General features: G+C 33.8%; 2 protein-coding genes across 2 annotated transcripts in view; one reads left to right on the forward strand and one right to left on the reverse strand.

Moving 5' to 3' along the window:
• The window catches only part of LOC136805334 (innexin inx1-like), a 44,929-nt gene that overhangs the window by 29,400 nt on the left and 1,966 nt on the right, over positions 1-13,563 (reverse strand). The gene's annotated exons all lie outside the window — the stretch shown is intronic.
• LOC136805361 (alpha-ketoglutarate-dependent taurine dioxygenase-like) lies at positions 10,597-11,526 on the forward strand. Its single transcript, XM_067061948.1, has one exon. The coding sequence runs from the start codon at positions 10,597-10,599 to the stop codon at positions 11,524-11,526; it is 930 nt and encodes a 309-aa protein (XP_066918049.1).

Here is a 13,563-nt window from a genome sequence, read left to right on the forward strand (position 1 = left end):
AAAATTCCGAATTCAATCAAACAGTACATACATTTTTATTGCAAAATATTCTTTTCAAAGTCACCCTCCTAGCATTTTTATGCAATTTTAACCCTGTTTTTAATTCCTGGAAAGCGGTTTTCGTTTCATACCCGGGGGGGGGGGGGGCACTGGGTTTGCGGACTGACGGTATGTGCGGGCCAAAAATTGGCTTTTAAAATTGCACCCTTACAGTGCAGCAAAAATCAGTGAAAATCATACCCTTAAAGTGCATTTTCCCCCAAATTTTCGATCCCTTTCGTGCAAAAAATGGTCAAAATTCTAGCATTTTTGGTCAAAATATCTAGATTTTTCAAGAATTTTCTGAAATTTCTACCCTTACAGTGCATCTCTAGTTTTTCCGACCCTTACAGTGCATTTGAGGTGCCTTGAAAAAGACACCCTTAGTGCCCGCACATACCCGTCGGTCCTTTTGCCCAGCTGCCCCCCCCCGGGGTTTCATATTATTTCAAATTCTATGGTTTTATGTAGTTTTTTCTAAATTTTGCATATATATAGATGTGATATATAATACATTATACATAATTTTATCTTTTTGTCAATAATAAATTTCTTTTTATTTTCCCCTTATTATACATAATTTTATCTTTTTGTCAATAATAAAAAAAAATTTTTTTCCCCTTTGCGAATTTGACATTTTCAAAGGAGATCATAAAAGAAATCGCACATTGACATGAGAAAAAATCAAAGATTTATGATAAATCTACAGACAACAAACTCAGTAAAAATGCTAAAGTAAAACTGATCTGCCTGAAAAAATAATTGAATTTTATACCCTCCCCTAGGAGAATGGCCAATCAGATTCATGCAATTTTAATTTATCTTAGTGGTAAGGATACTTCAGACTCTCTTCTACCACACATTTATTTTTCAAATAAGCAACCAGGTTGCTAAGGCTCCTTCCCTCAAATCAGCTAATTTTTTTCAATATCTTGTAAAGTAAATTAAGCGTTTTAAATAATCTAACCATGACAGACATATGCCCTTGACCCAATAAGCATAAATATGGTACAAATTCAGGGGTGATAGAAGTAAAGTTTTCAGAAAAAGAGCTGGAATACATAGAATGGTAAGCAAAAAAAACTCACTGAAATAATACGCTCGAATTGTGATTGCTTCGGAATTTTGAAAAGCAAGTATTTTACGTGTTATCACTTTTGGGAATTCTCAAAAAACAAATGATAGTTGAAACTATAATGGATTGACGTTTTTCAACAAAATGATTGTAATTGATACACTCCATAACATAAAAGACATGATTAAAAAGAACGTGTAGACAAAATAAGAAAATATCCACCTTAAGGAAGAAATTTTGGCGGAAAGAAAATTTGGCGGATTTGGCGGACTTGTTTGAAATCCACCAAATTAATTTCCCGCCAAATTTAATTTATTCGCTTCAAAAGGACGTGTTCACTACGTGCTTTCTCAAATTTTTAATGACCAAGAAAAAATTCAATTTTTGGTAAGACTTGCATAAAAAGGTCTCCCATTCAAAATATTCTGCCTGAGCTTGCTAAAACTATTCTGGGTATTTAGTTTGACAGATTGATTTTATTTGTTAAGAATTCTAATTTGGCAACTGAGGGATTCAAATTTTATTCAAATTTGGTCTACAGTATTTTGAAGATTTTCAAAAATTTCCTGTCCGGATTCAGTGCAGTTTATATTATACTGACGAAAATTTGAAATCGTTACGAGCTTTAAATGACTTTTATTCTTATTTGCATGCATATCCCCTCCCAAAGAATTTCGCGAATATAATCTTTCCCTTCGATAAGGTGAAAAATACCACTTCGGTATTTATTTGTTTTCAATGGTCACAAGAATAGTCTCTCACTATACACTAAAAAGTAACTACTTATGGTCATTCCATCCACACAAAAACAGTTTTTGTTCACTATGCTCAAGGGTTTCTTGCTTTTTCATTTTCATTTTTCATTTTCACAGCACTTGTCTGCAAAAGTAAATCATTACATTACTATACTAGAGCCCCTCCAGGGGACCAAAAATTCACGCCATCACGCCAATTTTCTTCGATTTCACGCCATTACGCCTCGAAAATTTAGTTTTCACGCTCATATTTTATTCTCTGCATAACGAATAAAATGCCTTTATTATATAAACTTATTTTTTGCCCACAAGTAAATGTCGTCAATCAGTTTTTTGGCATTCTCATACGCGTCAACCAAGATAATATCATTTTTTCTATCAGAAACACCCGAAAAATCTAAAAGGAATTTGCGACCTCTGTTTTTGCCACCGGAAGAAGCCTAAAGCTTCTGAGGATGGCATTCATAGCTTCACGCATAAGGAAGTTGGGCAAACATCTCATAATTTTGCGCGCGTTTTTCAGTATTTTAGTTCCGCTTAACGGTACAATCCTGGACAGAACTGTTTGTCCACCCCCCCCTCCCCCTAATATCAGTGTTGATGTTGAGTCTTGTGAAGGTGCAAAAATTCAACTCCAACATTGATTTTGGGGGGAGAGGGGGGACTTGTCGGTGGAAAAGAGTTATTGGACACCAGTTTTGACCACGATTGTAGCATTCTTATCTTACGGTCTCTCTATTGTTTTATCATCATCAAAAAGACTTTTCCGGAGTTATTTTGATCTGATTACTCATTTTGAAATGTCAGTTTGTCTTTTTCTTATCCCTGGAGAGTTAAATGAATCTATGGAAATTCCCTTTTCTGGGAAATTCCCTTTTTATACCACAAGTAGTTATTAAGGGCGTTAAAACTGTTTGAACCGTTTCTTTTATATTTTGAATAGATCTAGGAGGCCCCACCATAGTTGGGGCCGATCAGAAAATTTGGCTAAAATAGACATAGAATTACGATTCAAGTAATAAATATAATTTTCACGATCACACTGAACTACAAATTTCACACAATCACGCCTAGAAAAACTCAATTTCACGATCACGCCGGCACTTCATTTTCACGCCATCACACCACGAAAAACCCTCCATCACGCCATCACGCCAACCGCTGGGGGGGGGGGGCTCATACTACGCGACCTTATCTAAGCCAAAAGCTGAAATATCTAATTTGTCAGTGTTTTCATTAAAGATCTTGTACACGTTTTTTTTTATAAGAACGTCAAAAAATTTCGAAGCCTTCGGATGTTCTTAGTTTTTTGGATTTGAAGCCTAAATATGTTCTTAAAATGTTCTTATTTTCAGCATTTTTTGAGCATTTTGATGTAATTTCTTAAGAAATTGCATGTTTTTAAGTCTCCAAAGCCTTAGTATGTTCTTAGAATGTTCTTAAATTTTTGGGCCTCGAAGCCTTATGTTCTTATATAGTTTGTTCTTATAAAAAAAACGTGTACTAGAAAAACCATATCCTCTTTACTTTACAGGGTATTTATTCAAGCAGTGATACTCCAGGTAACCCCACCCCAATTTAGAGAAAATTGGTATTTTGGTACAAATTTACACTAAATTTTTGGGGGTCATTTTGGCACAGAGACCACCCAATTTTGGTCTTCTCACCAGGATAAATTATTTCATCTTAAGGCAACAGCTGTAATTTATGCTGTAGTGATAGTTATTCAATGGACCCTCCTGATCACCTAATATCTATCATAAAGGTTGGCGAGTCCAGGGGGAGTCCAGTCTAAACACAAAGTTGATCTGTAGCATCACGCTTCACCTTGTCTTGATAAATTGAAACAAACAATTGCCAAACAAACTCTGGTCTGGTACTTTTTCTTGATTTCAGAAGAAATACACATAGATTTGGTCAAGCAACATAGTTGCAAGAAAAAAACAAGCATGGATTACTATATTATCAGAGATATCAAACTATCAGTTTTTGGCAATAAAAATCTTCCATATTCCCAAGTCAAAACAATTTGAATTGAGATAAAAGTGAAAAATTTAAAGACGTACAAATTCACCAATCAGCTCACAAACACAGGTCACGGGTCATAGGTTGCAGGTCATACAGATTACAGACTGGAAAACTGTAACGCACTCGTACAACTCATAATATACAACTCATAACATAAGTTCCTGAAAATATTATATGTAATGGAAATGTAATATCAAAATATGGTATTTAGAAGACTTAAACGACAAATCATCAACCCCAAATATTGACATCAAATGACACTTAAATTATGTAAGTAATGATGTTATCTCAAAGTATGAGGTTTTGTTCACCAATTAACTATAAAATATTCTTCATACATAATAGGATGCTGACACTGCAAGTGGATATAGATCGGCAGGTTTTGAAAACAACAAATACTCCAAGAGAGCTGTTTTAGAGATATGAAAATAGTGACGTCATTTTATTAAAAATACAAAGCAGGGGATAAAAATATTGAAACATTTATAAAATATATCCCAATGACACTATCTTCATCAATTCTTGTTATCATACCCAAGGTGATGCAGGAGATAAAAGGAGATATGACATAGTGATTGTGAAGCAGCTATTTTCCTGTTAGGCTGTTTAAAGCAAAAGGTGAGATCGATATTTTTAATGCGTACATTTTTTGTATATAACATACGTAACATGCATATAACATTGAAAAGATATTTTTTTACATGTGTGATATAGATGTAATATATAATACAAGTATTACAGGTCCGTGTTATACACGGCATAAAACGCGAAATCAGGTGGTAAGCACGTGGGTAGATTTTTAGCTTTAAAATAGTTCTAGATCAACAAAATACCTTTGGAATTATATTTTTGACATTAACAACTGTTTTTCAAATATTTTCTTTGTGTTTTACAGTAATTGAAGCTGACCTGTTACAAGAAAGTTCAGAATTCTATCAAACAGATCATTTTCTCCAAGTTTTTAGAAAGTTTTTAACAATTCATCTCCAAAATAAAAATCACATGGCTTTTCACACAAAATCTCCAAGTTTTTAGAGGAACAAATTAACAATCTTCAACTCCTGTTCTTTTTTGTTGTACAAAAGTTCTGGTTTCACCACCTCTTCGATATCATAGATACATGGACATGAAAAGTGTTGAATGACTTCAAGTACTTCAAGTGTCTGACTTATCAATCTTTCCATTACCATTGGCATCAGCCATTTTTGCACAACTTTTTAGAGGAGGCCATCGATGAGCTAATGTTTTGATCGATTAAGGTATGTGATTGATTCTTAGTAGCTTTGACGTCAATGCAACCATGGTAACAGCAGAAAAAAATTATCTTCCAGAAAATGAAAGCTTACAAAAAAATACTGAAATCCAGCTTTTTTTCGCTGACGTCAGCGAATTTCAATCCTTTTTTGCCAGGGCGATTCGAAACAACCATCAAAATTATAAAAAGTGGGAATCAGGCCCTGGGTACAAGTTTGCATAGTCCAAAAAAATATAAGAGTAGAGGTTGGGTCGAAAAACAAGCTCTCTACGGCTATTGTTGAAAATAACAATCGTAAATGAATAGAAAATATGTGGTTAGCGGTTTGTTATTATTCCTTCTCTACTCTTATAATTCTTTGCATAGTCATATGACTATGTTGAAACGGACACTCCGTTGCTTATACATGCAAAAAACCGCTGAGCGAGGGCTGACCCTGGCTGACCAAGATAATGTATTCAGAATTGATATTGGTTGCATTGATTGGCGATTGAATTTCAAATGGGGATGAAACAAAATTAATTTATAAGTGGGGCTGAAATTTTAAGGTATTTTCCCAACAGGGACGAAAACTTTGTCAATCTTTCCAGTGGGGCTAGGCTCTCAGCGGGTCTGTGACACAGGGGTATTTTATATTTATCAAAAGGCACAATTAACGTATCTCTTACCTCGTCTCTTACCATATGTATCAACACATTTAAACTAAAGCAAGAAAAAGTTTTTTCTCTTCCATTTCGCGCGAGCACAAATTTTGAGAAATTATTTTTGTTTCTTATGCATTGTCAGCATAATGTTGGGAATATGACGTCTTACTTACTTATCTGCGTGTCTTAATATTTTCTGCTAATTACTCTGTTTACTACTTGAAAGTTGATGTCATTTCCATTGACGGGGTTTTACATCGGCTGTTCTTTTAATTGTCACTAATTATTTCACCGTAGTGAAGTGTGTAATTTTTCCTTAGGCTTTTTATTATGAATATAGTACTCTATGAGTGAAGTCACTCTATGTGTCTGATTTTTAACACTTAAGACCCGCGTCTCATTTCTAATGATCAAATTAGTTTGTAAAAACCCAAAAAAGGGGAAATAAGAACAACTTAGGTGCTAAGGAACAGCCGACCATTATTAAATATATACTGGTTGGTGATTTGCGCTAAATTTGTACCGTGTCCTGTCCGAAATCATGAAAAATAAAGTTCAATTTTTCAAAATCACTTTGCTTTTTATGACATAAGGTTATAAAGATATAATGTATGAGCCGTCAGACTGTATGAAAATTTATAATTTTATTTGTGTCAATTTCAATTTCATGGTTACAAAAAAATCAAAACTAACTTGCACTGGAGAGAGTATCACAGATTGTAAGGGTTGTAACAGATGATGATTCAGTATCACTAAACTTTAAGCAAAGCCTTTTTTGTTGCCTTGTTATGATTGGCCTAGTAGGTACCAAAAATGATTTCGGACGGACAGAATTTGCAGAAAAAAAGGCAATGGAAGCAAGGAAGCTCTGAGATTGTTCTTATAAAAGGTCTTCTTCCAATTTAGATTAGATCTTAACAATCTGTATCACCATTTTCATCTTTTTTTCTGGGCTATTTGTGCTTGTTATTTCCTGTCCCGTCCGAAATCATTTTTTGTAAAAACTTTTTTTATTCAAGTCTTGCTATTTATTTCCTTTTTCTTTCTAAATGATCAGGAAGTGAAAAATAAGTATCCCTACTATCTCAAACAAAAAAGATTTGAGAATCTTTCCCTTTTTTGTCCCAGCAGTGATTTTCATGCAATACCTGTTTTTACTGGAAAATTGTCCCGTCCAAAACAAGCCGTATATGTGTAATAGTTGCTGAGCGATCCAGAGCCTCCTTGATTCGCAAGTTGCAAGCAAAACATTTATGACATACAAACACTGTAAATTCAACGGCATTTGTGCCGTTTTCCTTTACATTCGCTTTCGATAGAAAAATAATTAGATTTTGAGTTGAGATGTTTAAAATACCTAGGATTTTACACAGGAAAAATTTTTCGATTTCCAAGGTTGGAAATTCAATATTTTTGGGTTGGAAATTTTGGTTTTTATAATTGAAGGTTGGAAATTTTAGCGATTACCTTAAGCTGATTTGGAAAACGTAAATTACCCATAGGTTTTGTAGAATAAACCAATGCCCTTGAAAAATCAAGTGAAAAAAACCCATGTAGAAATGACAATTTTCCAAGGTTGGTTGGAAGACATGACTTTTTGGGTGGGAAATTTTTATTTTCCAAACAGTTTGTAAATAGAAAAAAAGGTCAAAAATCGATGTGAAAATATATATTTTTGTATACCGTGAATAGCACAGGTCAAAATCATATATTGACGCTGTTCCGACGAATCGAGATTCTATTCAGCGCGCAAACAACGACCATCCAAGATCTTGGATGAGGTTCAAAGTTGATATTTTTATTCCCGTCGTTGAAACACAACTTACAAAAAGTCATCAATGCTTTGTAAAAAGAGTCAGTGATAGAGAATCATAACATACAGTGATTAGATTGACACATGCGCGATAAAATTTATATTATTTGTCTTCAGAGGTTAATATATTTTTTGAAAACTTAACCTCTGATACCCAGGGTAATTTTTGGTTGAAAAACTAGACTTTTTGGGTCGGAAATTTGTGTTTCTCCCAAACAGTTTGGAAAACGTTAAAAATCCATGTGGAAATTACATTTTTGTGAAATTGAAACTCTTTCGATTGGGAAACTAGACTTTTTGAGTTGGAAATTTTTGTTTCTCCAAACAGTTTGGAAAACGTTAAAAATCAAAGTGGAAATTACATTTTTAATTGTGAAATTGAGACTCTTTTTTGGAAAACAAGACTTTTTGGGTTGGAAATTTTTGTTTCTCCAAACAGTTTGGAAAACGTTAAAAATCCATGTGGAAATTACGTTTTTGTAACCATTTTCTGCGCATGTCCTTTGAGAAAACCACAAAACTGTTTTGATGTATAGCTAACCTAGATATTAGACTATAATGTGAGCAGTCAAGCTGTAAGTAGTAAGTTTCCGTCAGGTGAGGCGTTCCTTCGGAGCGGTCTCGGTCAGTCGCAGTGAGCTCGCAAAGTGCAGCACATAGGGTACTTGTGTCATAGTTTCAAATGGTGCCCTGCTGAGCTGTGTGAGTGATCTAAGATCAACCACGTATCTGTGCGAACAATAACGAGAGATTGACCGGGAGCCATCGAGCCTAGGCTAGCGAGTGACTGTTCACAAAAACAAAAACCTTGTTTAAGATCTCTTTTTCCACATCTCTGCCATCACTTTTTGGATTTTGGCTTTTTTCAACCTGAATTTTTGAAAATTCCAACCTTGTTTGGTTTGGATTTTGGCATTCTTCCACCTGGATTTTCGAAAATTCCAACCTTGTTAAATTTGGATTTTGGCTTTTTTCAACCTGGATTTGTGAAAATTCCAAGCCATGGAAAATGCTAAATTTCCAACCTTGGAGAATGTCCCACATTTCCAGGTTGGATTTTCCATTGAATTTTATCTTTTTTCCAACTAAGAAAACTTGAAATTTCCAACCTTGGAAATCGAAAATTTTTTCCTGAGTTAGATGACTTGTCTTTACCAATAGGTAGTTTTTCCTCAGTTTCAAAATTAGGTAAAGCGTCTTGCCTGCAGAGTTTACAAAGCTAGATGTTTTATATAAATTTTGGTTCAACGCCGAGGCACTTCGCATGGGACGATCCCTCACATTTTGGACAAAATAAATGAAAAATTTGAGTAATTCTAGAGATTTTTTTAAGGCAAACAAGTTAAAAATTGTTAATCTTGTGTCTCAAAGTTCAAAGGGATATGTTTCCCGAGCCAAAACTAATGTCATAATATCAATAAAATAATATCTATCACAATAGAAAAAAAAAGCGTAACAAAAATCAGGGAATCGTCTACTTTTTAAGAATAAAAAATTTCTTTATATTCAGGAAAAGATTCAATCAAGTCATTCAGATGTGTTACTTTGGGCGCGTTCACACTGGAAAGTTTACCTAATTAAATCTATCACAGTTAAACAAAGAGATTTATGATGGATGAATACACTGGTTTATTACAGTTCTTTCTGGGCGCGTTCACACTGGAAAGTTTACTTAATTAAATCTATCAAAGTTAAACAAAGAGATTTATGATGGATGAATACACTGGTTTATTACAGTTCTTTGTAGGTTCACGAGATCTATATTATAACACGGTAATTGATTTTGCTTAAGGCTTCTCATTGGTTGACTTTTTATTGAGAGTTTCGATTTCACCTGTGATTGGTTGATATTGGTATCCATACATCTATTGAAATCCGCAAACATATTTGTTCTAATGGTTTTACTCAATAACTGCATTCATCTTACACATCAACAACACCGTTTGCACTATTTCTAATTTTTTCCTCAGTTCATTCGTTTTTGAAATCGTAAAACTTTTTGTTCACTGCACGCATTCTTTGTTTATGCTTCCTTAATAAAATCTTTTGTTTTAAGGGAAGCCTCTACCCTACCCTTAAGACAATAGAGCTTACGACTCTTAATTAAGGAAGATCGATTAAAAATTACAATACTACGCGTTCGACTCTTTGTTAAATGCACGTTCTGTATTGTAGTCAACAAAAGATTCTCCTAACTACATTTTTATTAAGGAAGGTCTGTAGTGTGAACACGACCGGTGTATCTTTGGTTTAATCGGTCATTAAGCCAAGAGAACTCTACCCCTCTCTTGGAGAACAAAAGGTTTAATGACCAATTTTCGACGTTAAATCTGGAATGTTAATATGAAGCGATCAAAATCTGATGTTAAGCATGAATCTTCATTGTATATTTTTTACAACCCTTAGAAATTTATGAAAAGGACCGTTGATGAGAACCACTTATCTATCTAGCGTAGTGAAAAGCACCCAAAGTGATTTGACTTTTCCCCAAAGCTATCGATAATAACTGCAAAGGTTATTGTTAATATACAACGTGTTAGAAAGATTCACTTTTGACAAAACTTCTCTCTTTTTGAATTCCTTTCCTTTTTTGATGAGTTTTTCTGCAAATTTTCTGTTTATAAATCTGACAATAGTACGTTTTGGTCCAGTTTGATTTTTGTTTTGAGTTAGTCGATGACAGGCTTTAATATCCTGAGAAGAGATTGTAATGTCAACAGCTTTAGCGATTTCAATAACTTTTGCCTCTAGATCGTGTTGTTTAATGTAATCAGGGATACCAGCTATTTCAATGTTATTTCGTCTTGCATATTGTTGAGGCTCAGCAGGCTTACCTACATTTTCAAACAGATCATTTTCTTTTTAGGTCATGTCTCATATAATTCTTTTATACTTTTTTTTAACCAGGGAACATTGTTGATTGTATTTTTAAGATTTATCAATTTATCAAACTGTTCAAAAACGAAGAAAATACAAGTCAAATAAAAATGTATTCAGAATTGATATTGTTTGCACTGACTGCATTGGTGATTGCACAATATGACCAACATATGCATTGCTACAACTTGACATCCAAGAATATCAACTCTAATTCTTGCTCAAATAATGTAGGACAGATGGGGTATACGTTGCAAAACATGAATCTAGTGAACTTGACTGAACATGATCTCGTTATAATACGAGAAGAATTGTTGAAGCATGGAGTGATATTATTCCGTAATCAAAGTATGACCAGAAAACAACAAATTGATTTCACTGAAAGAATTGGTACCCTTATTCCTTTACCAACATTTCTTAATTTGAAAGATCCAGAGATCGGGTTTGAGAGCAAGATCCTGAGAGTAACAAATTATGATTCAAAAGGTTTGCCAAAGAAACAAAAGGAATTAAACGGTCAGTACTGGCATAAAGATGGAAATTACATGCAAAATGATTACATTGGTAGTATGCTTTATGCTGACGAAATTGACGAATTTAATGGAGATTCAAGACCGACTTTATTCTTGGATAATTGTTTGATGGACGTATACCCAAAAGCACTTCTTGACCAAGTCAAACATCTTGCTAACGAAATCAATATCGGTACGATCAAAGATTTCACCGTGACTGAAGATGATATGAAACAGCACCCACCAGTATTTCCAAAAGTGATTTCAAAACATCCACAAAATGGCAAAGATTGTTTATATTTGACCGAGTTTTTAACATTGAATGGTAATTCAACTCAAAAGGAACAAGAAATAATCGAACAGCTGTGGGATACTATGATTAAGGAAGCACCAAAATATTCACATCATTGGCGTGAAGGAGATGTTGTGATATGGGACAACTTGGCAGTAATGCACAGAACAGGACCTGTCACAAAACAATCCATCATTGGTAAGCGGATGATGTATAGAACAACATATTTTATCTAACAAAACTGTCGAAGGAGATTAGTGAAACTCTCCTGAGCACGCAACGAATTGGTTTTTATAAATTAGTAAATCAAGGTCAAATTTGGAGCTTCTTGGCTCACTCGTTGACCAAAAATGGTCAAAAAACGGTCAAAGTCTTAAAAAAGTGGATTTTTGTCAAATTTTTGCATTTTCTTTGACTTTTTACCTTAAAGTCTCGCTGAAAAGACTCACTTTTGATTTTTTTTGCTTGATCATGAAGCCCAATCCAATTCCTACGCTTTTAGACAAAAAATGACGATTTCTAAACTCAAACTGGGGATTACAGGAGGGATTCTACATAGCTCATGTCTGAGATATACGACATTGGCACTTAAAGGGTTAAACAAGGTGAATAAAAAATTTGAAAATGTGATTTTTTGGTGTTTTTCTGCCTTTTTGAGTGATTTTAGGCCAAAAAATGAGTATTTTAGAAGAAAAAAAATTTTTTTGCAATTTTTTTTAAACTAAAGCAAGAAAAACTTTCTTCTCTTCCGTTCCACGCGAGCATAAATTTTGAGAAATTATTTTGTTTATTCTGCATTGTCAGCATAAAAGGCGCATCTCTTTTCTAAGGAGGGGGGCGTACGGGGTTAAGGATTTGCGAAATACCGAATAATTTTGCTAAAATTCCGAAATTCCGTAAAAAACACTTGCAATTCCGATATCGATTTTTCGGGATATTTTTCCTCATTTTGACTAATTTCTCATCAAATTTTATTTTTCATGTATGAATTCCGAAAAAGGGAGATTAAAAATTTATAATACCGAAATTCCAAAGTAGAAATTCATGGATTTCCGATACCGAAACAATTTCAGCATTCCGAAATACCGAGCTGGAATTTAGCGATCTGTTCTTATAAGATTTTGTCAGCCCTGTTAGATAAGAACAGTTAATTCGCACAAAATCAATCACCTGGTAATTTCGTACCTGTTCCGAAAGTTTTTTTACCTCCTAGTTGGAAAAATATAACTGTTCTGAAGTAAAAATTTCTCCCCTGGAAAACGAGGAACTGTTCTCAATTTCGGGAAAATCCTTCCAGCTGGCAAATTAGAACAGATATTTGCAAATTTTAGGTCGGTGGCTGCTTCTGTCTTTTATTAATAGATTTTGTACTCGCTGTAATTTATTTTCTATTTTATCATTTAATCTATCAACAATCAATAGAAACTTAAATTTTTTTAAATGTTTTTAAAAAACTTTGATTTTTTTATTATTATCAATTTCCTCCTTCCTTTTTACACGGGTGAAATGATAAGTTCGTAAATTTGATTAATTTCAATATACTACAGGGTGATCCAAAAAACCGCACCCCTAGATTATTTTTCGACGTCACTTTTTTCTATTCATCTTATCACCATGAAAATTTAATTCTTTTTTCCTTAGTAAATTTAAGTCCAATGTGTAACATTTGAAGGTTCTAGTTTAAATATTTATCAAGAATCGGAAGTTTGAAGAAAAAGTACCAGCAAAAAACACTGTTGGGGTCTAGCTTTTTATTACACAAATATTACTAGTCATTTTATTAAAACGAATTAAAAAATTTCGTGTTAATAAAAACCCCCTTAATCAAAACCAGCCACTGTTTCCTTGAAAAAGCAGAAGAATTAGTGTTAATTTCAGATTGTGCAAATTTCAAGGCCGTTAAATACTTACCTAGTAATATTTGTGTAATAAGGTAGTTTGTTTATTTGTAAATAAAATTTTCGGGGTGTTTTTCGATTTGACTCAAATTCTTTAAACCTCAAAAGGTTCGTCCATCCCTTAGTATGGAGGTACAAGTTAAGTCAGGTTAAGTCGAAACGATTCGTAAACAAATAACAGCATCCAAAATAGTCTACACAATAGACATCTACAGGCTTTTAGGCCTTGCTCTTGGTCTAAGGCACTGCTATGGGTGACCCTCATCGGGAATTCACCTATTAAATAGGATTAAACATAAAATAAATTTTTAACAAGTGATACTTTTATGGACCTACCTGGTTATGCATTTAACACATTTATAATTGATATCTACG

The sequence above is a fragment of the Clytia hemisphaerica genome, unplaced genomic scaffold (assembly GCF_902728285.1).
Source record: "Clytia hemisphaerica strain Z4C2 unplaced genomic scaffold, Clytia hemisphaerica genome assembly, whole genome shotgun sequence".
Lineage (NCBI taxonomy): Eukaryota > Metazoa > Cnidaria > Hydrozoa > Leptothecata > Clytiidae > Clytia > Clytia hemisphaerica.